The 24,753-nt window shown below is 43.9% G+C and overlaps 1 protein-coding gene and 2 pseudogenes across 2 annotated transcripts; 2 read left to right on the top strand and 1 right to left on the bottom strand.

Annotated features, from left to right (window-relative positions):
• The first annotated feature begins 2,937 nt into the window (after window positions 1-2,937).
• Window positions 2,938-10,532, top strand: LOC129860748 (microtubule-associated protein RP/EB family member 1-like). Of its 2 annotated transcripts, none has more exons than XM_055931448.1 (7): window positions 2,938-3,063; window positions 3,536-3,659; window positions 6,781-6,926; window positions 7,043-7,235; window positions 9,156-9,268; window positions 9,461-9,613; window positions 9,771-10,532. In XM_055931448.1, exons 2-7 carry the CDS (start codon window positions 3,539-3,541, stop codon window positions 9,819-9,821), a joined length of 777 nt encoding a protein of 258 aa, XP_055787423.1. In that variant the 5' UTR covers window positions 2,938-3,063; window positions 3,536-3,538; the 3' UTR covers window positions 9,822-10,532. The 2 variants fall into 2 exon arrangements, with proteins under 2 accessions (XP_055787423.1, XP_055787422.1); XM_055931447.1 differs by having other exon boundaries at window positions 3,532-3,659.
• A 537-nt stretch (window positions 10,533-11,069) lies between these two features.
• On the bottom strand, window positions 11,070-13,574 carry LOC129861430 (protein quaking-A-like; annotated as a pseudogene).
• A 69-nt stretch (window positions 13,575-13,643) lies between these two features.
• Window positions 13,644-24,752, top strand: LOC129861429 (WD repeat-containing protein on Y chromosome-like; annotated as a pseudogene).
• The last annotated feature ends 1 nt before the right edge of the window (window position 24,753 follows it).

Here is a 24,753-nt window from a genome sequence, read left to right as displayed (position 1 = left end):
AAACACCGTGCACCTGGCCCACTTGGTTAGCGCGCACTGCGCCCAGCCCGCCACAGGAGTCGCTGGAGCGCGATGAGACAAGGAAATCCCTACCGGCCAAACCCTCCCTAACCTGGACGACGCTAGCCCAATTGTGCGTCGCCCCACGGACCTCCCGGTCGCGGCCGGCTGCGACAGAGCCTGGGCGCGAACCCAGAGACTCTGGTGGCGCAGTTAGCACTGCGATGCAGTGCCCTAGACCACTGCGCCACCCGGGAGGCCCCAGCAGTTGCACTCTTGACGTAGGCTGGGGCCAATCCACCACCGTTCTCACCTTCCCGGGATCCATCTGTACACTCCCTGCAGCGATGATGTAACCCAGGAAGGGGATGTTGGAGCGATGGAATTCGCACTTCTCTGCTTTCACAAAAAGCTGGTTCTCCAGGAGGCGTTGGAGAACCTGGCGGAAGTGGAGCACGTATTCTTGGGAGGAGTGGGAGAAAACGAGGATGCCATCTAGGTAGACGAACAGGTTCAACATGTCACAGAAAACATCATTCACCAGAGCCTGGAACACAACAGGGGCGTTGGTAAGACCAAATGGCATGACCAGATACTCGTAGTGACCGCTGGTTATGTTGAAGGCAGTCTTCCACTCGTCACCTTCCAGTATCCGCACCAGGTGTTAGGGCAACTTGGAAAACACGATGTCCCCCTGGAGCGTCTCCCCCGGAACGCTTCAATGGTAGAGTCGGGCACCTGTCGGGCGTTTCTCGCTCAGTGTTCCCTCGTCATCGAGCTGCAGCCCTCCTCCTTCCCCTTGGACCGCTCTAAGATAGCGTACCTCATCTGGGATGCCCAGCTCGGACGCCAGGGTGGCGTCCATAAAGCTCTCATCGGCCCCAGAGTCGATGAGTACCCGCAGAGATTTTGACTGGTTCCCCCAAGGCAAGATTGTATGAAAAGGGGTGTGAGTAAGGGGAGAGGAAAAGTTCTCCGTATGGCCCACCAGACTACTCGCTCCTACCGGTGAGCCTGGTCTTTTAGTGGACAGGTGGCTTCCAGGTTCCAGGCACTCTCAGATGCCAACGTGCGGAAATCCACCGCATAGTCTGCCACACTGCGGGAGTCTTGCCGAAGCAACTTCCAAGCAGCCTCTCTCCTGGACTGTTGTTCCCATACTGCCGTAGCCCAGGAAAGCGCTCTCCCGGACATCAGCGTGATGAGGTACGCTATCTTAGAGCAGTCCGAGGGGAAGGAGGAGGGCTGCAGCTCGATGATGAGGGAACACTGAGCGAGAAACGCCCGACTCTCCATCGAAGCGTTCTGGGGGAGGTAAGCGGGGTTACTGGAAAATCGGGGTGTCTGGGGAGGCTGCGCTGCTAACAGCCGGGTTGCTGAGGGGCTGGGAAGTTACCGTCGTGGTAGGCTGCCCGTGGAATTGCTCCAGCAATGTGTTCACCGCTTGGTCATGGCGTTCGGCCAAGGTCTGGACCCCTTAAGGTCATGAAGCTACTCCCTGTGCCTTCCAATGGTGGCTCCTTGGGAGGAGATGGTGTTGCGGAGCTGGTCCGAGTCTGCTGGGTCAGTCATGGCCAGTTCGTACTATCACGTTTCAGGGAAGACCCAGATGCAGACAATGTCAAAGTAAAAAAAGTTTATTACTAGAACAAGGGGCAGACAAACAACAGGTCAAGGGCAGTCAGAGGCCAGTAATACAGATCAGAGTCCAAAAGGTACAGAACGGCAGGCAGTCTCAGGGTCAGGCCAGGCAGAGGTTAATAATCCAGGCAGAATGGTCAAAACAGGAACTAGAAACAGACAGGAGCAAGGGGAAACCACTGGTAGGCTTGACGAACAAAACTAACTGGCAACAGACAAACAGAGAACTCAGAGAACACTGCTGCTACTCTCTGTTTATCATATATGCATAGTCACTTTAACTATACATTCATGTAAATACTACCTCAATTGGGCCGACCAACCAGTGCTCCCGCACATTGGCTAACCGGGCTATCTGCATTGTGCCCTGCCACCCACCAACCCCTCTTTTACGATGCTGCTACTCTCTGTTCATCATATATGCATAGTCACTTTAACCATATCTACATGTACATACTACCTTAATCAGCCTGACTAACTGGTGTCTGTATATAGCCTCGCTACTGTATATAGCCTGTCTTTTTACAGTTGTTTTATTTCTTTACTTAGCTATTGTTTGCCTAACATCTTTTTTGCACTATTGGTTAGAGCCTGTAAGTAAGTATTTCACTGTAAGGTCTACACCTCTTGTATTCGGCGCACGTGACAAATAAACTTTGATTTGATTTAATTTGGTATAAATACACTGGGGATAATGGGCGACAGCTGGAGGGAGGTGGAGACAAGCACAAAGACAGGTGAAACAGATCAGGGTGTGACATGTCTAGCATGTCTCCTATGCAGAGGGGATGAGAAGGGTGGAAGAAAGGAGTGATGTTGAAAAAAATAATGGCAGTAGGAGTAGAGACCCTGGATAATATTCCTTGTCAAAAGAGCGATCCTGACATGTTGCATGTTAAGAAGGTGGACTTTGTAGCGTTTATTACATTGGTTATCAACTGCACAGCGCACACAGAGAGGAAATCTGAGAAAATAGGGATCATTGTAAGTGCGGTTGATTGTTTTTTGGGACTCAGGGATTTTATAGCAGAGGCATTACAAAGAATTCTGTCAATGAATGCACCGTCCTCACAGTCAGCTAAGCCTATTAGGGATGTGATTTGAACTGTTACTGAAGAAGTGAGATGTTTCCCCCTCCTCCCCAGTGGGATATTTTTGGGTTCAATAGGTGGCACCAATAGGTGCAATCTGCCATAACACCTTAAAGAAGAAGAAGTGGGAGCCATAGCCTGTTGTGTATACTCCAAGCCTGTAGGTGGCAGCAACGTTAATGTTCAGCACCTTCTAACCGTACAACAAGAGCCAAGAGGAAGGAACAAGGCACGTAAGAATTAAAACGCCGGTGAACGGCGAGAAAGTTTGGTGTATCCACAAGTTTTAACATTTTTGTTATTTAATTCAACCAGTGAAGATTAAGAAAATGTAAGTTCAAAAGCGTGTTTCACGGAAATGGATAATGCACAGTAAAACTACCCAGCTAAAATGGATAGCGTATCTAGTGTTAGCGATGATGTCGTTGTTGAAGGATAGGTGTGTTTGATAGCTAACAGCTAGCTATCGTATTGTTAGGTTAGCTGTTCCGGATTAGCTCAATATTAGCTAAATTGGCAAACTCTGTATAACGCGATGCTAACATTATATGACTAACGTTAGCTGGCAAAGATCACTGTCAACTACGTCAAAGTTTATGATGGTTAACACGGTATTTTAGCTAATAGGGCGTAAAGTTAGCAAACGTTAGCTAAAACGTTGACTAGCTACTAGTAGCTGTCTAGCCATAAAGAACATTGATCCTGCGTGTCTTAGCTAGCTAACTAAGATGTAAGTTAGCTAGATGTTTCTTTGTTTGTCCCTTCTTCCCTAAAACTTACATTACTCTCATGTACCAAGCTAGAAGATGGCTGTGAACGTTTACTCCACATCTGTGACCGGCGACAACCTTAGTCGCCATGATATGCTTTCTTGGATCAACGAGTCTGTACAGATGAACTACACCAAGATTGAGCAGTTGTGCTCAGGTCAGTAAGAAAGCACGTTAGCTAGCTAACTTAGCTGATCTAGATCAAACCAGAAATATGTCCATCGACATAGCTAACTAGCCTGTGATGGCCGTTCCGATGGTTCATTCAAAGCGTGGTAACGTTATTTTCGACAAACCTTTATTTGGAGATGCATACCTTGTCTTTTACATTTCTGTTTCCAGTTGCAGGTGGAATTCAAAAAAAGAGAATATGACGAGAAATTATAATTTGACTCAATACAGAAAGTGCATTTAATATTTTTCATAATATTAAATTGCAAGATCCACCTGCAACTGGAAATTGCCGTTTATAAGACACCTGTGGCATCAGAATCGAGAACCAAGAAAGTATCACCAGGAAAAGGTTGGATGGAAGTTTTTTTTTAAATCGTACTGTCAATGCATCCTTTTCGCGATCAATTAAGACATATAGCTATAACGAGTCTGGACTACTTTAGCTATGTGCAGGAGGTTCAAGCCTACTTGGCAACTAACTACAACACCATCAGCCTGTATGTGTAGTCCTATACCGTGCATTCGAAAGTATTCAGACCCCTTGACTTTTTCCACATTTTGTTACGTTACAGCCTTATTCTAAAAGGTATTAACATTTCATCAAAATACCCAGAATGACAAAGCAGAAACAGGTTTAGACATTTTTGCTAATTCATATTAAATGAAATTACATTTACACGAGAATTCAGACCGATTACTCAGTACTTTGTTGAAGCACCTTTGGCAGCGATTACAGCTTAAAGTCTTCTTGGGTGTGATGCTACAAGCTTGGCACAGCTTTATTTGGGTAGGTTATCCCATTCTCTGCAGATCCTCTCAAGTTCTGTCAGGTTGGATGGAGAGCGTTGCTGCACAGCTATTTTCAGGTCTCTCCAGCGAGGTTAGATAGGGTTCAAATCTGGGCTCTGGCTGGGCCACTCAAGGACATTCAGAGACTTGTCCCGAAGCCACTCCTGCGTTGTCTTGGCTGTGTGCTCAGGGTCATTGTCCAGTCGGAAGGGGAACCTTCGTCCAGGTTTCCTCCAGATGTGACGCTTGGCATTCAGGCCAAAGAGTTCAATCTTGGTTTGAGTCCTTTAGGTGCCCTTTGGGAAACTCCAAGTGGGCTGTCATTTGCCTTTTACTCTACCATAAAGGCCTGATTGGTGGAGTGCTGCAGAGATGGTTGTCCTTCTGGAAGGTTCTCCCATCTCCACAGAGGAACTGGAGCTCTGTCAGTGACCATCTGGTTCTTGGTCACCTCCATGACCAAGAATGGGGTATTGTGTGTAGATTGAGAAGGCTGTAACATAAGAAAATGTGGGAAAAACTCAAGGGGTCTGAATACTTTCCGAATGCACTGTATATTCATCTACCGACATCTTGGAAACTACTCCCCGTATAGGGAAATTGTACTCCCCACAGATAAGTGGCTTGTGCTGTCATAGGACATTTAGGCAAGAGGTAATGTCAGGAGCAGAGAAAAAAGTACCCCATTTCTATACATGAGTAAAAAATAAAGATGCCTTAATAGAAAATGATTCAAATAAGTGTCACCCAGTAAAATACTACTTGAGTAAGTTATAAATTATTTGGTGTTAAGTATCAATTGTGATTGCTAAAATATACTTATGTATCAAAAGTATGGATAATTTCATATTCCTTATTAAGCATACCAGGCGGCACCATTTTCTTGTTTTTTCTTTCTCATTTACGGATAGCCAGGGGCACACGCCAAAACTGACATAATTTGCAAACGAAGCATGTGTGTTAAGTCCACCAGATCAGAGGCAGTAGAGATGACCAGGGAAGTTCTCTTGACAAGTGTGTGAATTGGACCATTTTCTTGTCCTGCTAAGCATTCAAAATGTAACAATTACTTTTGGGTGTAAAGTACATTATTTTCTTTAGGAATGTAATGAAATAAGTTGTAAAATTTTTTTTTTACTAAAGTACAGATACCCCCCCCCCCCCCCCCCAAAAAAAAATGACTAAAGTAGTTTTACTTAACTTCTCTGGGATATGTGGGACCCTAACGTCCCACTTGGCCAAAAGCCAGTAAAAATGCAGAGTGCCAAATTCAAATAAATTACTATAAACTCAAACTTTCATTAAATCACACAGGAAAGATATCAAATTAAAGCTACACTGGTTGTGAATCCAGCCAACATGTCAGAATTCAAATAGGCTTTTCGACGAAAGCAAACGATGCTATTATCTGAGTTAGCACCATAGTAAACAAAGAGAAGCATATTTCAACCCTGCAGGCGCGTCACAAAACGCAGAAATAAAAATATAATTCATGCCTTTGACGAGCTTCTGTTGTTGGCACGCCAATATGTCCCATAAACATCACAAATGGTCCTTTTGTTCGATTAATTCCATCTATATATATCCAAAATGTCCATTTATTTGTCGCGTTTGATCCAGAAAAACACCGGTTCCAACTTGTGAAACGTGACTACAAAATATCTCAAAAGTTACCTGTAAGCTTTGTCCAAACATTTCAAACTACTTTTGTAATACAACTTTAGGTATTTTTTAAAAGTAAATAATCGATAAAATTGAAGACAGGATGATCTGTGTTAAATACAGGATTAAAACAAACTAGCTAGCCTTCTGGTCATGTGCCTCTAACAAACAGGACACTTCGAGTGACCCTTGTTCAAGATGGCCGTACTTCTTCATTACACAAAGGAAAAACCCTCAACCAATTTCTAAAGACTGTTGACATCCAGTGGAAGCGGTAGGAACTGCAAGAAGGTATATTAGTAATCTGTATTCCCAATGAAAATCCATTGAAAAGAGTGACCTCAAACAAAAACATCTGAATGGTTTGCCCTCGGGGTTTCGCCTGCTAAATAAGTTCAGTTATACTCACATACATGATTCAAACAGTTTTAGAAACTTCAGTTTTCTATCCAAATCTACTAATAATATGCATATCTTATCTTCTGGGGATGAGTAGCTGGCAGTTGAATTTGGGTATGCTTTTCATCCAAATGTGAAAATGCTGCCCCCTATCCTAGAGAAGTTAAGTACTTTACACTGATTATAGCCTATAAAAGTTGAGACATGATTGATTAGCTGGGAATTTAATAAATGATCTTATCACATTCACACAGGTGCCGCTTACTGTCAGTTCATGGACATGCTTTTCCCTGGATGCATCCCTTTGAAGAAGGTAAAATTTCAGGCAAAACTAGAGACTGAGTTCCTCCACAACTTCAAACTTCTGCAGACCAGTTTTAAGAAGATTGGGGTTGACAAGGTGAGTGTTTCCGAGTGTCTAACTCAATGTGTACTTTCGGCTATTGCAGTATTCCTAAAAGATCACATTACTGACATTTTTGCCATTTAGATTGACACCTTTTAAACAATTTCCAGATCATTCCTGTGGATAAATTGATAAAAGGCAAGTTCCAGGACAACTTTGAGTTTGTGCAGTGGTTCAAGAAATTATTTGATGCCAACTACGATGGAAAGGAGTATGACCCACTCGGTGCTCGCCAGGGCCAGGACACTGCTCCTACGCCCAACCCAGGGCAGGTCGCATCCAAGCCAAGGAAGCCCACCACTGGTGAGGAAGGAAAATGTATAATTTCTAACATTTTGATGAATATAACATAAATACCTAATTGAAAATATAGCTACAAGCAACAACAGGGTGGGCGTCTAATCCAAGTTACTCCCAGTCAGCCGGTGGAACATAAATTGTTCCTGTGTCTTTGATGCTTGATCCCTTAAATGCATACTGTATGCATCTCTATTTCAGTACAGTTCCACAGCTCCCCAACTCTTATCAGACCAGCGGCGAGAGTCGGTAAGGCGGTTTAATGGTCAAACGGGGATCTCCAATGGGCACCTATGGTGGGCTTTCACATTCATGGTCACACTGTGGAAAGGACTTTTTTGTTGTAAGGCTAGGTCATAGATACCCTACTAAATTACAAGAGGCTATGTCATAAACATCAAAGTTCCAGAATGGGGTGAAAATGGCAGCCATGTTGGTCAGGGAGAAATCCAAACCAGTCTAATTGGAAGGAAGGGCAGTAGAGGCGTAATCCTGATTATACTTATGCAGGAAAATAAAAGGAGTGATATATTATCAGCTGTTAGTGGCGCTCTCAGATGTTCCCGCAGGTGAAGAATCGGGTTGTGAGTCCTGTTGGACATACTGCCAAATTCTCTAAAATGACAAAGGAGGCTGGTTATGGTACTGAAATGAACATTCAGTTCTCTGGCAACAGCTCTGGTGGACAATCCTGCAGTCAGCATGCCAATTGCACTTTCCCTCAACTTGAGACATTTGTGGTGTTGTGACAAAACTGCACATTTTAGTGGCCTTTTGATTTCCCCAGCACCAGGTGCAACTGTGTAGTGATCATGCTGTTTAATCTGCTTCTTGATATGCCACACCTGTTAGGTAGATGGATTATCTTGGCAAAGAGAAATGCTCACTAACAGGGATGTAAACAAATTTGTACACAACATTTGAGAGAAATAAGCTTTTTGTGTGTATGGAACATTTCTGGGATCTTTTATTTCAGCTCAGGAAACATGGGACCAACACTTTACATGTTGCGTTTTATATTTTTATTCAGTGTATATGTGACACAGTATCAATACTTGTTGCATTTCCGGTTAAGTACTATCAACTGATTTCGACCAGTGTATGGCTGTGTAGGGTCCTATAAAATCAGCGTTGCGGAGAAAGTGGACAGAATTACAGAATCCAGACATTAAAACGGAATTCAATATTCCAAAATCTATTGAACTTAGTAGGAAATCAACTAAATGTATTGCATTTATTAGAAAATGCATTAATTTGCCCAAGATTATCATAAGACAGTAATAAAATGCATCAGTGATTTAGTATTTTCCTGGCCCTGTGCGTCCGTTTGTCTACCACTTTGTGTAGCCGTTAGCGATGATGCTAATGTTGACATGTTCTGGTAGATGGAAAGGCTTTCCCCAAACATTTCTTAGTTAACTACAAAGTGGCCTATGCCTACCTGGCAGAATATGATTATTTGCACCAATCCAGTGGCCATTTGTTTAGCAAACTCTGGAATCACATGAGCGCTACAGAAACATTGCTAACCAAACAATGATCTCTGTTTGTTGCACAGTTGAATTAAAGGGTAACAGTGGTAACACTGAGACAGTGGATTGTCCGGTCAGATGGAACAGAGTAAATAGGCATTTTAATGTCATAGATTTAGCCGATGGTAGCTTGTGGAATAGCCACCAGATGGAATGCGGTTTTAACCAATCAGGATTAGACCCACCTGTTGTATAAAGTAGACTGACCCCCTGACAAATGGCTGACCTTTATCCTATCATACGTTGGTTCATGTCCATTCCAGTATTCTATAGGCTAGGAACTGGAGTCAGTGGGTATAAATGTGCAGTTGAGTGTCTAAGGTTGAGTGCATGCGCACAGTCCACTGTTATTATTCTGTCCTAGTTTGCCAACTGTGATTTGTGTTGGATCCAGCTCCCACGAGGTCTACAACGACAGTAACCAAACCCCCACCCAGGTCAGCAGGGAGTGCCTTGCGGAGGCCCGGCGGTGCAGAGGACGTGGAAAGGGTGGAGCTAGCCCAGGAGGTATGTTCTTTCGGAGGGTCACTGCTAAAATTAGTTGTGATGAGACACAAAGAGATTTCCCGTCAATCTCCTGTACAGCTTTTGTGTGCTAGGTGAATAGTTTATTGAAATTGAAGCTTGTTTAGTTGTAACTTGATTCATGACAGCCCCGCCCAGTCGTTCTCCTATCACTTATGTATTCTCTCGCCTCAGGTCAGTTCCCTGAAGGCCACTGTCCAGGACATGGAGAAAGAGAGAGACTTTTATTTTGGAAAGCTGAGGTCCATTGAGGTCATCTGCCAAGAAGTGGATGGAGAGGCAGATACAACTATGCAGAAGATTATGGATGTTCTATACGCCACTGATGTGAGTGAAACTTTACAGGAATACTCTGACAGACACGTCTGAGAGACTCTGTCTTCTGCAGTTCTATACGTGTTTCATAACGGATGATTATGTAGTAGGAAACAAATGTAGCGTTGCATTTGAATATTGAAATCCAAATTTTGTTTCCTGCTAACAGGAGGGGTTTGTTATTCCTGATGCTGAAGGAGAAGAACCAGAAGAGTTCTGATGAAAATGCACACAACTGCAGTTCATATCTTAATCACACACTTCAATACACACACACAAGTTTCCATGTGCAACGTTTATGCACACTCTTTGGGTCTAATGAACATGCACTTACTCACACTGTGGATTAAGTTGCCTCTGGATTAGACACTGCCTGCCACCTTGGTCCAAGTGTTTGTTGGACCAAGCGTTTTTTTTTTTTTTTTTTTTTTTGACCATAAAATAAATTTCAGAGACCCTGCTAATCCAGCCACCAGAGAAGAAGAACCCTGGATCAAATTCCAATGGGTTTTTATTTTCTGGGGGTTTTCTGCCTTGTTCTTATTCTGGCCTTTTCTGTGCCTTTAAATTTAGGCCTGTTACTTTTGAAATGTGTTCAGGTTGTCTTTTTATTCCTTATATATTTCCAATTGACCTAAACAGTACTGTACTAGATTATTTTGATATGATATTTGCAAATATGAGATTCTTAAATATATATGAATGTATACTCTGCCAATTGAAATTATTGTAATTTTTATGGTATGTTTACACACATTCATTATATACTTAAGAGTTAATTTGTGGTTTAGGCGATCAGCGTTTGTATTTAGTTTGTTTTTTATCTTCGCAGGTATTCATCACATTACTTTTTTGATTTTTCAATGAAATTAAGTGTTTTTATTGAGCACCTTAAATAAAAAAAGAATGTACTTCTTACCTAAAAGCAAAATTATAAGACTCATTCTGCCATTTGTGTATTGTATGTAGGCTAGAGTTGCACTACATTGACCTGTGTTCTAATTTACTTCCTCATGTAAGCCAAAGACAGGATGTATGGTTGCCAGTCCACACAGTGAAGAAATACATCCCTCTAGTCTACAGTTAGAGCAGAACTATACTCTCTTAGCAGAGGAACTGAGAGCTCTCTTTTAGTAGGAAGTCTGTTTGCGAATTTATTAGCAATATAAGGCTTCTACAGGCATCACTTTTCTTTAAAAATCAAGGTTTGATTGGAAAAATTAGATGTGTTTTTTAGGTTGAAGAAATAACTTGTTTTAACTTCTATGTGATGTTATTAACTGAAATTGATTTAGAATGTGTATATTTATCTGCTCATTAAAATGTCCTGACGTACATTTGCATTGCTATTGGCAGTTGGCTCTTGGTAGAATAACTGCAGTAAACTAAAATCAGCACAGTGATATAGGCTAATTCAAAACGAATGTAAACATGCCCAGAGTAAAGGGCCATAAATAAAAACAAATGTCTAGACACCCACTGCACCATAGACTGGGTGGCAGGGTGTACTTGTCATACTGGGTGGCGTCAATTCTGCCACCGGTGGGCAACATGGCAGCCCTTTGTGTAGGCCGGATCTGTTCCTGATCGGGCTCCCTGCCTCCACTCTGGGGGATTGCAATAGGGAGCACCTGCCTTGTGGGGACCACTGTGAGGCAGGGGACCTGAGTGGCGGTGGTGGTGTGGACCCTATCTGTGTCTTGATTCTGTAGTTCCCGTTGAGCCAGCTCCATCATCTGCGTCTTCGTTGCCCTCTCCCTCCGCTGTTGGCACCAGGGGCTTCCTGACGACCGCTCTCCTCATTTTGAGCTGGGCCGTGTCATTTTCTCTGATCAGAATATACAGGTCCTCATCTAGATCTTCCACGTGGGGTTTTCCTCTGTCTCTCACTGACCCCCATCCTTGCATGTTGATATGGCATCCGGTTTCTGCTTCCAGTCACTTGGCCCCAGTAAACTGCCTATAAAGTTATTGTCGGGCTAGTCTTTTACAGGCACAAAGCTTCTCCTGCAGGTGAACGATGAGGCCCACCGGGCCTTGGGTAACTGCAGAGGTTGTTTGTCTACAACATGTCTTTGGACATGTTATCCTGCACTCTATTGATCTTTTCATTCATAACCTTCTCTGTGTCTGTCAAGATGCAAAACAGATTTGGATAACTGGTCATAATCTTTTCATGTAACGATTGTGTCAAATAGGCAGGACTCTGTCTCTCCCCTTCTGTCTCCCTAGTGTCATCTTTCTGTCATCAAGAGTGCAAGGTTTTTTTTATAAACAGAAAAAAGCTTGGAAATCTGGTCAGAATCTGGTTAAGTTTGATATCAATGATTTACAGTGAAGGAAAAAAGTATTTGATCCCCTGCTGATTTTGTACGTTTTCCCACTGACAAAGAAATTATCAGTCTATAATTTTAATGGTAGGTTTATTTGAACAGTGAGAGACAATAACAACAAAAAAATCCAGAAAAACACATGTCAAAAATGTTATAAATTGATTTGCATTTTAATGAGGGAAATAAGTATTTGACCCCCTCTCAATCAGAAAGATTTCTGGCTCCCAGGTGTCTTTTATACAGGTAACGATCTGAGATTAGGAGCACACTCTTAAAGGGAGTGCTCCTAATCTCAGTTTGTTACCTGTATAAAAGACACCTGTCCACAGAAGCTATCAATCAGAGTCTAAACTCTCCACCATGGCCAAGACCAAAGAGCGCTCCAAGGATGTCAGGGACAAGATTGTAGACCTACACAAGGCTGGAATGGGCTACAAGACCATCGCCAAGCAGCTTGGTGAGAAGGTGATAACAGTTGGTGTGATTATTCGCAAATGGAAGAAACACAAAAGAACTGTCAATCTCCCTCAGCCTGGGGCTCCATGCAAGATCTCACCTTGTGGAGCTGCAATGATCATGAGAACGGTGAGGAATCAGCCCAGAACTACACAGGAGGATCTTGTCAATGATCTCAAGGCAGCTGGGACCATAGTCACCAAGAAAACAATTAGTTACACATTACGCCGTGAAGGACTGAAATCCTGCAGCGCCCGCAAGGTCCCCCTGCTTATGCCCGTCTGAAGTTTGCCAATGAACATCTGAATGATTCAGAGGACAACTGGGTGAACGTGTTGTGGTCAGATGAGACCAAAATGGAGCTCTTTGGCATCAACTCAACTCGCTGTGTTTGGAGGAGGAGGAATGCTGCCTATGACCCCAAGAACACCATCCCCACCGTCAAACCTGGAGGTGGAAACATTATGCTTTGGGGGTGTTTTTCTGCTAAGGGGACAGGACAACTTCACCGCATCAAAGGGACGATGGATGGGGCCATGTACCGTCAAATCTTGGGTGAGAACCACCTTCCCTCAGCCAGGGCATTGAAAATGGGTCGTGGATGGGTATTCCAGCATGACAATGACCCAAAACACACGGCCAAGGCAACAAAGGAGTGGCTCAAGAAGAACCACATTAAGGTCCTGGAGTGGCCGAGCCAGTCTCCAGACCTTAATCCCATAAATCTGTGGAGGGAGCTGAAGGTTCGAGTTGCCAAACGTCAGCCTCGAAACCTTAATGACTTGGAGAAGATCTGCAAAGAGGAGTGGGACAAAATCCCTCCTGAGATGTGTGCAAACCTGGTGGCCAACTACAAGAAACGTCTGACCTCTGTGATTGCCAACAAGGGTTTTGCCACCATGTACTAAGTCATGTTTAGCAGAGGGGTCAAATACTCATTTCCCTCATTAAAATGCAAATCAATTTCTAAAATTTTTGATATGTGCTTTTCTGGATTTTTTGTTATTCTCTCTCTCACTGTTCAAATAAACCTACCATTAAAATTATAGACTGATCATTTCTTTGTCAGTGGCAAACGTACAAAATCAGCAGGGGATCGAATACTTTTTTTCCCTCTCTGTATGTTAGGACCATCTCTCTCACATTGTGACATCACCAAAAGAGCAATGTTCTTCTGTGAGCATTTGTGCCTGTGTTAAAGGTGGAAAGCCATGACCAGTGTGAGCTTGTGGACTGTCACAGGGGAACTGAAGATGGCCAGCCTTACAAGGTCAGACTAATATCAATATAAAGCTAGTTTACATTAGGACTTTAAGTGTGTTTGATCACTAAATCCCATTTTGGATTGCTGGGTGTTCAATGTATCCGTTGCCCGTGTTATCACAGTTCCACCTCCGATGACAAGCAGAAACACACCACAACTCAGGTAAATCCAGAACAAAATAAATCTGCACACTGTTATGCTCCCCAAAGTGCTCTGTTTTATTTACACAGATATTTCCATTAAAATTGCCTGGGTTTTTGCTGCCTTGTCACCCACATTTTCTACGCAGTTTTTAATTCATCTTGCCCTCCTAAGACATTTTCAAGTGAAAAATGGTTCATGTTGGTTTTAATATCAAATGTGGAGTTAAGTGTGACTGAGGTGCTCTATATCCTCCCTCAGCAGGGTATTTCAGGGGAGGCGGAGCGTTCAGGGAGGAGCAGTGACTACGCGGAGGAGGACATGCCAGCTCAGGGGGAGTGGAGAATCCGATCAATGAACAGCACCTTCGCCACATTGAACGTATGTTCAGAGAGGCTGACATGGATGGAGGAGGGCGTGAGTGACCCGAACACATAACACCTCTCCATAACTAATAGTATACCACGGTATCCTTTTTAGCCCAACCCAGTATCATTTTTAGCCCCTAGTGGATCCCTGCCAGTTTCACCAACCAGCTGCACATTTCTACATAGTGTTGTCATACGAACACACATGGGTCGTTCCATGAAATGAGTCCCTTTTGCGCCTATTTGATATTTTAAGTCAAATTTAAAAGCTAAAGTGCCAAAATTCTTTATTGTTGGGTTTAGAGCTTGCAAATAAGGTATTTTACTGTACTTGTGCATGTGACATTAAAACTTGAAAATTCTGTATTTTGGCATGTACCTCTATGCACCCTCTGTGACTTCTATTAAGATTTTAACCCACTTAACCCAAAAAATTCCCCCAAGTTTTCACCATCATTGTAAAGCCCTTGTTATTTTGTTTCTCTGACAAAGTAATTTCTGGAGATGATTATTTATTTTTTGTGATAGATATTTTTTTCATAGGGCCCTCAATAGGCTAGTGCCAGCTCTGACTGCATGTGTGGGTATGGATGTGGGTACGCAGACCCGCGAGCCACTGCGGCACCCCATGATAAGTTCAGATTTTTTGTGGACCCCACCCCAATCTAAGTTGCCCATCCCTGCCATACATACAGGCTAGAAATGTTTTAAAAATTTCAACTTTTTTGTGAAGCTTGCATTCAATTGCCCGTCCCTGTTGCACACGACAAGCTTCCATTCCTCCTGTAACAAGGGGATTTATGGCTGATTTAAGATGAAATCGTCAACCCTGTTGAGGTCAACCCTGTTACTTTATTTGGCACATAATAGGCACTTACTATAGTAATTTTGGGGGGGAAATTGGGTTTTTATTTGGTTGAACATGTGCTCTTTATGACAGAATGTGAATAATAAAAATAATCATTAAGTTACACTATCCAAAAGGGACCTATTTTCTTGAACAATGTGTCATTCTCTCTGTCAGGGTTGGATATGTATTAGTTCTGAGATGCGATGAAGAAGATCATGGGTGATGTGGATGATGAGGATGTGGACATTATCTTTATGAAGGTGGACACCAACTGTGACGGCAGAATGGACTGGGTGAGAGAGCAAAACGACAATGAACAGGAGTGCTGTTTTGTCGTCAGTTGACCAACTGGTATGTGACAAACATGTAAACACATTTAAATTCTTACTCTCATAAACAAAAACTTTGTGTGGTTTCATACAGGTTGAATATCTGAACTACATGCTTTTAGAGTACAGAGAGAAAGACTCTTTGCAGCAGCAAAACAGGCCAATCTACTTTCCCAAACCACTCAAGATTGCGCCTGTGTAAGTGGTATTTCATTGGCTATGTTCTACAGGTTCCTAAGTAGTATATGTGCATCCTTTAATCCTTTTTTTTCTGTGTCTCTGTCTGTGTAGTGCACACTGTGAGGCCATTGTCCGGCTCCAGTTCTACCCATTCCAGCCCCCAGCCGGGGAGAAAAAGACAGACTCTGGAGAGCATGGCAGAGCCTCGGGGTGTTCTAAGGGCCGCGCCCACAGTGGAAGCTACCTGTCAATCAGCCGTGATGGCGTTCTCAACTATTGGAGCGAGAGGTTCAAGCTGCTGCGCACTGTCAATGTGCGTATCAGCTATGTTCTAGCATTATATCATGAATAATCAATCAATTAATCTATTACAATTGAATTGAATAGCAATTCATATGTTTTCCCCAGACGATAATGTTTGATATGATGTGAAAACTCTGAAGTAATACATGATGTTGACAGAGATGGAGAAAAGACAGTTGTGAAACATTGCTAGGTAATAGAACATCACACAAGCAGGTATGCTTCATGTCGTGCTTGTGTACCAGCAGGTATGCTTCATGTCGTGCTTGTGTACCAGCAGGTATGCTTCATGTCGTGCTTGTGTACCAGCAGGTATGCTTCATGTCGTGCTTGTGTACCAGCAGGTATGCTTCATGTCGTGCTTGTGGACCAGCAGGTATGCTTCATGTCGTGCTTGTGGACCAGCAGGTATGCTTCATGTCGTGCTTGTGGACCAGCAGGTATGCTTCATGTCGTGCTTGTGGACCAGCAGGTATGCTTCATGTCGTGCTTGTGGACCAGCAGGTATGCTTCATGTCGTGCTTGTGGACCAGCAGGTATGCTTCATGTCGTGCTTGTGGACCAGCAGGTATGCTTCATGTCGTGCTTGTGGACCAGCAGGTATGCTTCATGTCGTGCTTGTGGACCAGCAGGTATGCTTCATGTCGTGCTTGTGGGATGTTCTATTCTTTATTTGTGAAACATTCTTTGCATGTTTTTCTCTGCTCTAGATAAGTCAGATGCAGCACACGGTGGCCCAGCCCGTCTGGGTGACAGACATAGTCTGCCTGAGCAACATCAACCAGCTCTCCATCTCCTCCACAGGGCGAGACGTAGGTGTGTCTCTGGGAATGTCTGTACAAACATTTGTACACATGAAAACATCGTGTTATGCGGTGGTATTATTTTTTACAATGTAATACCTACTGATTTATAGCTACTGTATCTTTGTTGAAGTGTTTGTACAGTGTGTTTGTTTTTCTGTCACCAGAATTCTATGACATCATTGCCAGTAAGTGTGACATAGTGTTCTCCCTGTCGGAGCTGGAGGCCAACTTGTAGGTGATGGACTACTGGTAGGCTTTGTGTGTATTCCAAATGGCACCCTATTTCCTAGTGCACTGCTATTATTATTGATTATTACTTCTGTTTAATGGAACATAATGATTTTTGCAGGCCTTTTGTGAGAATAACCTTTTTCTCTCTGCTTCCTTTCATGGTAAGAGAGGAGTGTATTCCATTGGTGATGCCAGACGCACCATATACATCTTTGTCTCCTCTGATGTGGTCCATAATGGCCTGTTCAACAGTGCTGCCTTCAAGACAGGTACTGGGTGAAAACATGCAGGTAAAGATGGTAGGTACACATGTTCATGCCGAAGATCACACTCACTTCTTTGCCTCTTTTTCAGGAACAAACTATCGCATCCCTGTGTCAGCCCTGCTCAAAAACACCTCCAGCTCATTTCTCTGCTTTAGAGTCATAAGTAGCCTATATAACTTTTGTTTTTCCTGTTCACGCTCTTTCTTCCCCTCTTCAGTTAGTTCTCTGTTTCATATCTTCCCCTTTTTTCCAGCCCAGCCATAATGACTGGATCCCCCAGATCCGCTACATCCCAGAGTTGAATGCCATCGCCACCTGCTGTGCGGCAGACCAAACTTCCATGATCCTGACCACGCTGCCCCACTCACGCAAGTGTAAAATTCAGTACGCCCCCTTTTGCGTTTTCCCGTCTTTATTTTTCAGTGTGTCTATCGTGTTATCTCAGAGTTTTTTGCAGGACTGTTTAAAGACGCACTGCAGCTATATTTGAACTTTTCGTGTTGAAAAACAACATCCCACGTATAAATACAGTAATATACACACACTTAAAGCTAACAAAATATGTTTTGAGCAAAGTAGTTTTTTTTTGACACAACCGCAAACTTCTAAGATTAGGCCATACAAGGAGTTGGTCTGATGTGATGTTATCGGCCTCCCTCCTTGATTGTGGGAACATCTTGTGCCATGTAATGTCATACATACCACCTATTGAGATGTGCCTTTTGTTAGGTAAAACAGGTGCTAAATGAGGTAAAGAAGACACTGGAGTGCCTCTTTAAAATGCCCCCAAATCTCTCATTTCTAATGTTCATTTCACAAATGAATATAATTCTCTTGTTTTTCTTTCTCAGAACTGTACTCTTTCACCTGCAGAAGGGAATTCTGTGTTTTGACTACTCACCTGAGCTCAACGTTCTAGGTATGTGTAGAAGTAATACTCCATACAGTGCTGTTTATGACGTCTAAACCAATTACGTATAAAGTCAGTTCCAAAATGATTGGCACCCTTGATAAAGATTAGCAACAAATACTGTATAAAATAAATACTAAATACTAATCTATATCGCATGCTCCAAACATTTTAAAATTATATTATTTTATATTAAAATCGAAAGCATATTTTGATTCCACTGGTCCTGGGGCCCTTGTTAAGGTCAACAGCATCAGGAACTTTAGGAGGCTGACACTTCCAAGCACACATCAAAATCCACAAAGAAATGGTTAATTGACTACAAAAATCTACATTTTGCAATGGCCATTGACTTGAACCTCATTGAAAACCTGTGGTGTGAATGGAAGAGGGCAGCCTATAAACAGTCCTGTAAACAGTCTATAAGCGCAGACGAAGGATATCTAGGATCTGGAAAGATTCTGTATGGAACAATGGTCTAAGATCACTCCCAATGTGTTCTCCAATCTCATTCAACATTACAGAAACATACTAAGTGTCATTATTCTTACAAGGGGAGGGTGCTGGAGTATTGAAAACAGAGGTGCCAATAATTCTGACCCCTATCTTTGAGGTTTTTATTTTTATTACTTGTTAAACTAAATATCTTTCTCTAAGCAAATGTATTAGTATAAAATAATATAATTTCCCTTTTTTTTCATGCAATATAGCTCAGTATTTATATTACTTATTTTATACAGTATTCTTTGCTGATCTTTCTGTAGCTGTCAATCTGGATATTATTATTTTAATGCAATATCCCATGATGTGTCTTTGTCCATGCTTGTTTTCCAATGTTCCAGTGACTGGATGCTTCGATCGGGTCGTGAGTGACTGGATTCTTCGATCGGATCGTGAGGGTCTGGAACCCCTATGTGACCAATCAAGCCACATCACAGATGAAAGGTCACAGCACCGTCGTCACTCACATCGCTGTCAACGGCAGAGACAACAAGATCATCAGTGTGTCCAAAGACAAGGTCAGATGTCCAGCATTATCACTACAGTGACACTCAATGTCACCCGTTGCCTACTCAGATTTGTAATGCTCATTTAGACCACAAAACAGGTAAGGGTCGTTTCTTTCTGTTCCAGAATGTGCGAGTGTGGGACCTGCAGGACAGTGTCTGCCTCCAGAACATCCAATCCAGAAACGTCAACACGGGCCGCTTCCCCATCACCAGCACCTACTATAACCACACCAGTAACACCATGGTGATGGCTACGTACCTAGTGTGTGTTCGTTATTGCCTTTAACATGTGTACTCATACACACTCTATTGGTTGTACAAGGTTCTTTGGTATTGCTGTGTATTTATTTCCTCATGTTTACGTTGTGCTGGGCAGATTGGAGTTCTTCGAGGGTCTATGGAGGATGCAGACAGCTCTGTACCCACAGCTACAACATCACATGAACAACCACTCTGTGCTGCTCTCTACAACTCCAACTTCAACCAGGTTGGTGATGGTTCAAAACTTGGGGGTGAGGTAAGGTCAACTAAGAGATGATCATACTACTTATTGAAGCTAGGTAAACCCACCTCTCCACTGCTCTGTGCCCAGGTGGTAAGTGGGTGTCATGTGGGCGTGGTCAGTGTGTGGGACATCCTGACAGGGGAGAAGGTAATGCAGTTCCAAACGACCCCTGAGCGACCTGTTGAGGTCACTGCCATGGCATTCGACGGGGCCCAAACGCCACCTCATCACCGTGTCTAAAGACGGCACTCTACGTCTCTGGAACTTCAACAACGGGGCTTTTATCTCTGAACTGCCCCTGGTGGACAGCAATGAGGTACTACGCTGTATCCTGCAGGGCACTGATCCCTAAGTGACAGACCAGACTTGTCTTTCTTACCACCAAGCACTGCCATTCGAAGACAGAAAAAATACTTACTGAAATGACTTGTTGGCAGGTTACAGGGATTCTGTACATCAACGAGAGGATTTATGTTTCAGGCTGGAGCAAACGGGTCATGTGGTATCTGTGAGTGCTTCATGTTTTTACATCTTTGACTGTATGCAACTTTTAAGCACTTTCTTGGCTGGCAATTGGTCAACTTGTGTGGCTTTTGTATGTTTTATTTGTATTGATTGTGTCTGTATGTTTACTTTTTTCCGTCTGTCCGTCCGTCTTTCCTCCTGTCTGTCCGTCCGTGTGTCAGGGACGATAAGGAGGAGGATAAGATGGAGCACCGTGTGTGGAACCAGTACCACTCAGACGACATCTATTCCATGCACGCCCACGGCAGAAAGATGCTGGTGACCGCCCCCTACAGCGGTGACATCATTGTCTGGAACATAGATTCAGGACAAGCCTTCTGCCATTTCAACGCTAGCGAGAGCCCACTGCCCCTCATACCCATACGGGTGAGACGAGACACAATGGAGCACCGACATTTTTTTTGTTTGTCGCTAGAGACTGTACAAAAATACCTCTGTTTCTCTGTTGATGTTCATGTTGATGTGCATGTTTCTATGCATCCCACAGGGCCGGAGGGGTAGCATCTCGGCTCCAGCCTCTGCTTTACTGCCCCAGTCAGTCACAGTCTCCATGGGCAGGCGGACGACACTGCTGCCCAGACACAAGACCAACACCATCAACCTAGACGAGCTGGAGAAGGTACTGACTGACTGACATGTACACTGTAACCTATCTGACGGTTTAATATTGTTTTACCTTGATAACCGACAGAGGATGTCAATGACTGTCTCTCCCTCGCTTTCTCTCCCTATTTCTCTTTCTGACGAGCAGGTGTTGTTTCTGGCCACCCGTGAGCGTAGCCCTGACACGGCCATCCTCCTGACCAGCTCAGCAGACGGCTACATCTACGCCTGGTCTATCAGCCGTAACAAAGGGCTGCTGGGGAAATTCTGTGCCGTGCATAGCAAGGGACCAGTCATCTGTGCCATGTCCACTGACAGACAGGACCAGATACTGCTCACTGGAGACAGCAACGGATACATCACGGTAGCACTGGAGGGGTTGGAGACCATAGAAAAGTCAATGTGTTGTTTAGCTATGTTGGCTACACCAACTGATGTCTTTGACTGAAGGGGACAGTGGTGAGAAGTAATCAGGGTGGAGACATTGGCAGGATGTTTTACAGATCGACTATGGACTGATAGTATCTTTCTTTTCTTTTCCCTCTGTTTTTCTTTGTTCACGTCATCCCTCTACACCTGTATTTCCTTTTCCACAGCTGTGGGACATTGAGAAGTACTGTTACCGTATGAGGGGTGGGGTGGCTGAGGAGGAATCATCTAATGAGGACTGAGGTTGCCTCAACTCATACCTCCCTACTGCAAAGTGGAGGGACCACGGAGACTGGTGGTGGAGCAGGACAAAGAGGTAACTCAACAACAGTACACACAGAACATAATGACACACCAAAATATTTGTTCAAGTTACAGAGCTTTAGGGAGGGCAGGTTAGGATGAATGTGTAACAGATGTGAAACTAGCTAGTGGTCATTGATGATGTCACCTTCCGTAGACGGAACAGACTCTGTCATAAATAGATTTCCCACTCATTTCTATTATCCCTCTCTGACCAGATTTTGCGGGGATGGAGTGTGTCCCTGACCCCCCCTAGGCCCCTGAGTTCCTGGCGGTGCCACCTGAAAGGGATCGTTCATCTTGAGTATGTGGAGCGTTTCCGCCTCATGGTCACAGCCAGCCTGGACTGTAACGTACGTCTGTGGACCGCCGCTGGCAGATACATTGGTAAGCACCACCACTACCACCACTGTAGTTACGTGTATGGTGTCATTCGTTTGAGAACGTCTTATGGTTCTATTGAATATGTTTTATCAGCCACAAGGGGGGAGTGTTGATATGCGCCAACTACTGTATGTGTACTAATACTGACAACTAGTACCCGGTCTGTCTCTACATCTCAGGTACATTTGGGCAGGGCCTGTGGCAGGTGGGCGACTCCAACGCCCTCCACACAGAGCTCCCAGTGGACCTGAAGAGGATGGGGTCCTGTCAGACACTTAAAGTCCTTAATGAGGGGAAGTACCCACACTGGAAGTGAGGGGAAAAGTCCAAATGGAAGCCCTTCTGTCTCCATAATGTGAACTATAGAGCTGATAAAAGGGACTTTCTACACATAAAAACATGCTATTCATGCACTATTACTGAGTCTGATGTTTGTCCGGTCATGTCATCTGTCTGCATCTCTTTGATGTCCTCCTATGCCTTCTTAGCTGTGCCAAATGCATCCTGGAGGGCCTGACTGCACAGAAGAGTCAGCAGTCGACAAAGTTTGGTGAGGTCACAACGCAGCAGAGGGAACTGGTTCCTTCCGACCCACGGATCGCCAAGTACACCGACGAGCAGATTGAGAACACATGGAGACTGTGGCAGGAGAAGGGAAGGCAGGTGAGTTACAGATGCCATCCACACTCACAGTAGCCTACGCACATCAGAGTAAAGTAAAGGACTGACTGCAACTCCCTTGTGTGGTTACTGTGCCTAACGATTGAATGTTGCTTCAACTGTCCTTCCCTCAGACCAGCAGCATTTTAGGACGAGCATAAAAAACAGAAAGTGAGACATCACCTTCCATCCTGTACCCCTGACACCCTTTAGCAGTCAAGAGCAGGTAGGACTCATACCTTAAAGAGCCTACAACTAACTCTATTGGACCGTTTCCTGGCCTTAGATGTGTAGTTCTCTGTCATTTTTGAGAGAGTATAAGGCACCATCTCTGTTGTTCGAAGTCAAAAGGGATAATGATGTGCCTGTTTATTTATTTTGTTTGTTTCTCTGTAGTTGAGGGGGTATAAGGCCTTGCCCTACAGCGTTCTGCGGCCCGTCACCCTGCCCCCTATCCCAGAGCTTCTGAAGGACCATCAACACAGGTTAAATGAGGGCACAGACACTGCCACCAAGCAGAAGAGGAGCACTAAGCGCTGGCCCCACTCACACACACGCTACCTGGCTGCTCCTCCACGACCAGCAACTCCCAGGTGCTAATATGACCCTCGCTGATTACACTCAGAAATGAAATGAGTCTGGCAGGCACTATTTCATGTGTTTGGTGTAGTTGTTTTAGACGGATCAGGTCGAGACAGTTCTACAGGACACGTGCAACGCTTTTTATCATATGTGATGAAATGGTGAAGAGCACATAGATTTTATGTTTTGCACGTTTAGAGGATATCAAAAAATATAAATTTTCTCACAATGTGGACAGTTTGAGGGAAAAAGTAATATGTACAAGTCATGTGTGTCTAGTAGTTCTCCCAGGGTTTAGGTCTCCTCTCCATCTGAGAGAGACTTGGAGTTTGGATATTAGGTTTCATGTCCAGCTTTTACAGGCCTGGGACCCCCTCTCCTGCTTGGACCAGCCGGATCACTTCGTCGAATGCGAGGGGTGCATCTGTGTTTGCTGAGGTCCCACCAGTGGTACTTAAAGAAATACCAAAAGGTCAGCAGCAGAAAGTACCTATTGTAAAATATTAATTGAATCCCCAAAACAGTTTCCCCACTGGGATCCTGAAGATTCTTCAAACCACTCTAGAAATTCTGATCGCCCTCTTGCAGTCATATGAATCAAACCGACAGTAGAGACTCCATTCCACGTGGAAAATATTATTGCCTTTCATGAAGCTGAGACTTTTTGAAATCTGAAAATATATACTTTCATCTACTACAACAATGTATCTGAGTCAACTTTTTCCTTGTGAAAGGGAAGAGAAATAAGAGGGTGAGGGTAGAAATAACAGGACAAATATATAGAGCGCTCCCCCATTGGAGAATTTAAGTATTTTTGTTGATTTGCTGTCTTCTTTTGTTTGCCCCGTCATGGGTTCCACTACTTATGGAAGATAAAATCCAATTTGAGCTTTTGAGAAAGGGGAAAAGTTCATGCCAAGCAAAAATGTGACACTATGGTGTGGTTGAGTGACCCTGCCTCTGAATAAAGCCAGCTGCCAGACACACCTTGGAGTGGCACCGCAAGGCCTTGGGTAACTGCAAGAGGGTGGCGGATCATCTCTCTATGATTTTTTACCTTGAAATGTTTTTTCGTTTTTTTTATGTAACCTACACCGGCCAAACCCGGATGACGGTGGGCCAATTGTGCGCCGCCCTATGGGACTCCCAATCACGGCCGGTTGTGATACAGCCTGGAAATGAACCAGGGTGTCTGTAGTGACGCTTCAAGCACTGAGATGCAGTGCCTTACACCGCTGCACCACTCGGGACCCCGAGTGACTCTTGTTTACTGCACTATACAATTGGATTAGCAGCCCGTTAGCAGATCTGGGAAAAGCATTGTTGAAATCAGGTGGGGGGAAAGTCAAAGTGGGAGGTAGAGAGTGAGGGATGTACGGTAAGGCTTCCCTGACTGCACAGTGACAGGACATCTGATCTCATCAACTGCTTAGTGTGGTCTCACCTTAATTTGTCTGCATGTTACAGATAATGAACAGCTGGCCATTTACCCTATCCTATTCTAAGACCCACGTGTCTGTGGCCGAGGTAGGTCTCAAGGTGAACTGTCAACTTTGCTCTTATATGTCATGAATTTGTGACACTGGTTAGATGAGCTCAACTAACCCAGAGGGTTAACAGACAGCCACAGGACGATAGTACAGTATGTACACTACAAGCATGGACAACATGAATTACAGTTCAGCATTGCATAGTATAGTTTATTAATTCTGAC

Source organism: Salvelinus fontinalis, chromosome 8 (genome assembly GCF_029448725.1).
Source record: "Salvelinus fontinalis isolate EN_2023a chromosome 8, ASM2944872v1, whole genome shotgun sequence".
Classification (NCBI taxonomy): domain Eukaryota; kingdom Metazoa; phylum Chordata; class Actinopteri; order Salmoniformes; family Salmonidae; genus Salvelinus; species Salvelinus fontinalis.
Note: the sequence above shows the minus strand (reverse complement) of the source record. Positions and strands in the feature narration are given on the sequence as shown.

What these genes read in the sequence shown, in the direction of transcription:
- LOC129860748 (XM_055931448.1), top strand. Translation starts at nt 3,539, where the DNA reads ATGGCTGTGAACGTTTACTCCACATCTGTGACCGGCGACAACCTTAGT. An exon ending in GATTGAGCAGTTGTGCTCAG is followed by an intron (nt 3,660 to 6,780) that starts GTCAGTAAGAAA and finishes ACATTCACACAG; the next exon opens with GTGCCGCTTACTGTCAGTTC. An exon ending in AGAAGATTGGGGTTGACAAG is followed by an intron (nt 6,927 to 7,042) that starts GTGAGTGTTTCC and finishes AACAATTTCCAG; the next exon opens with ATCATTCCTGTGGATAAATT.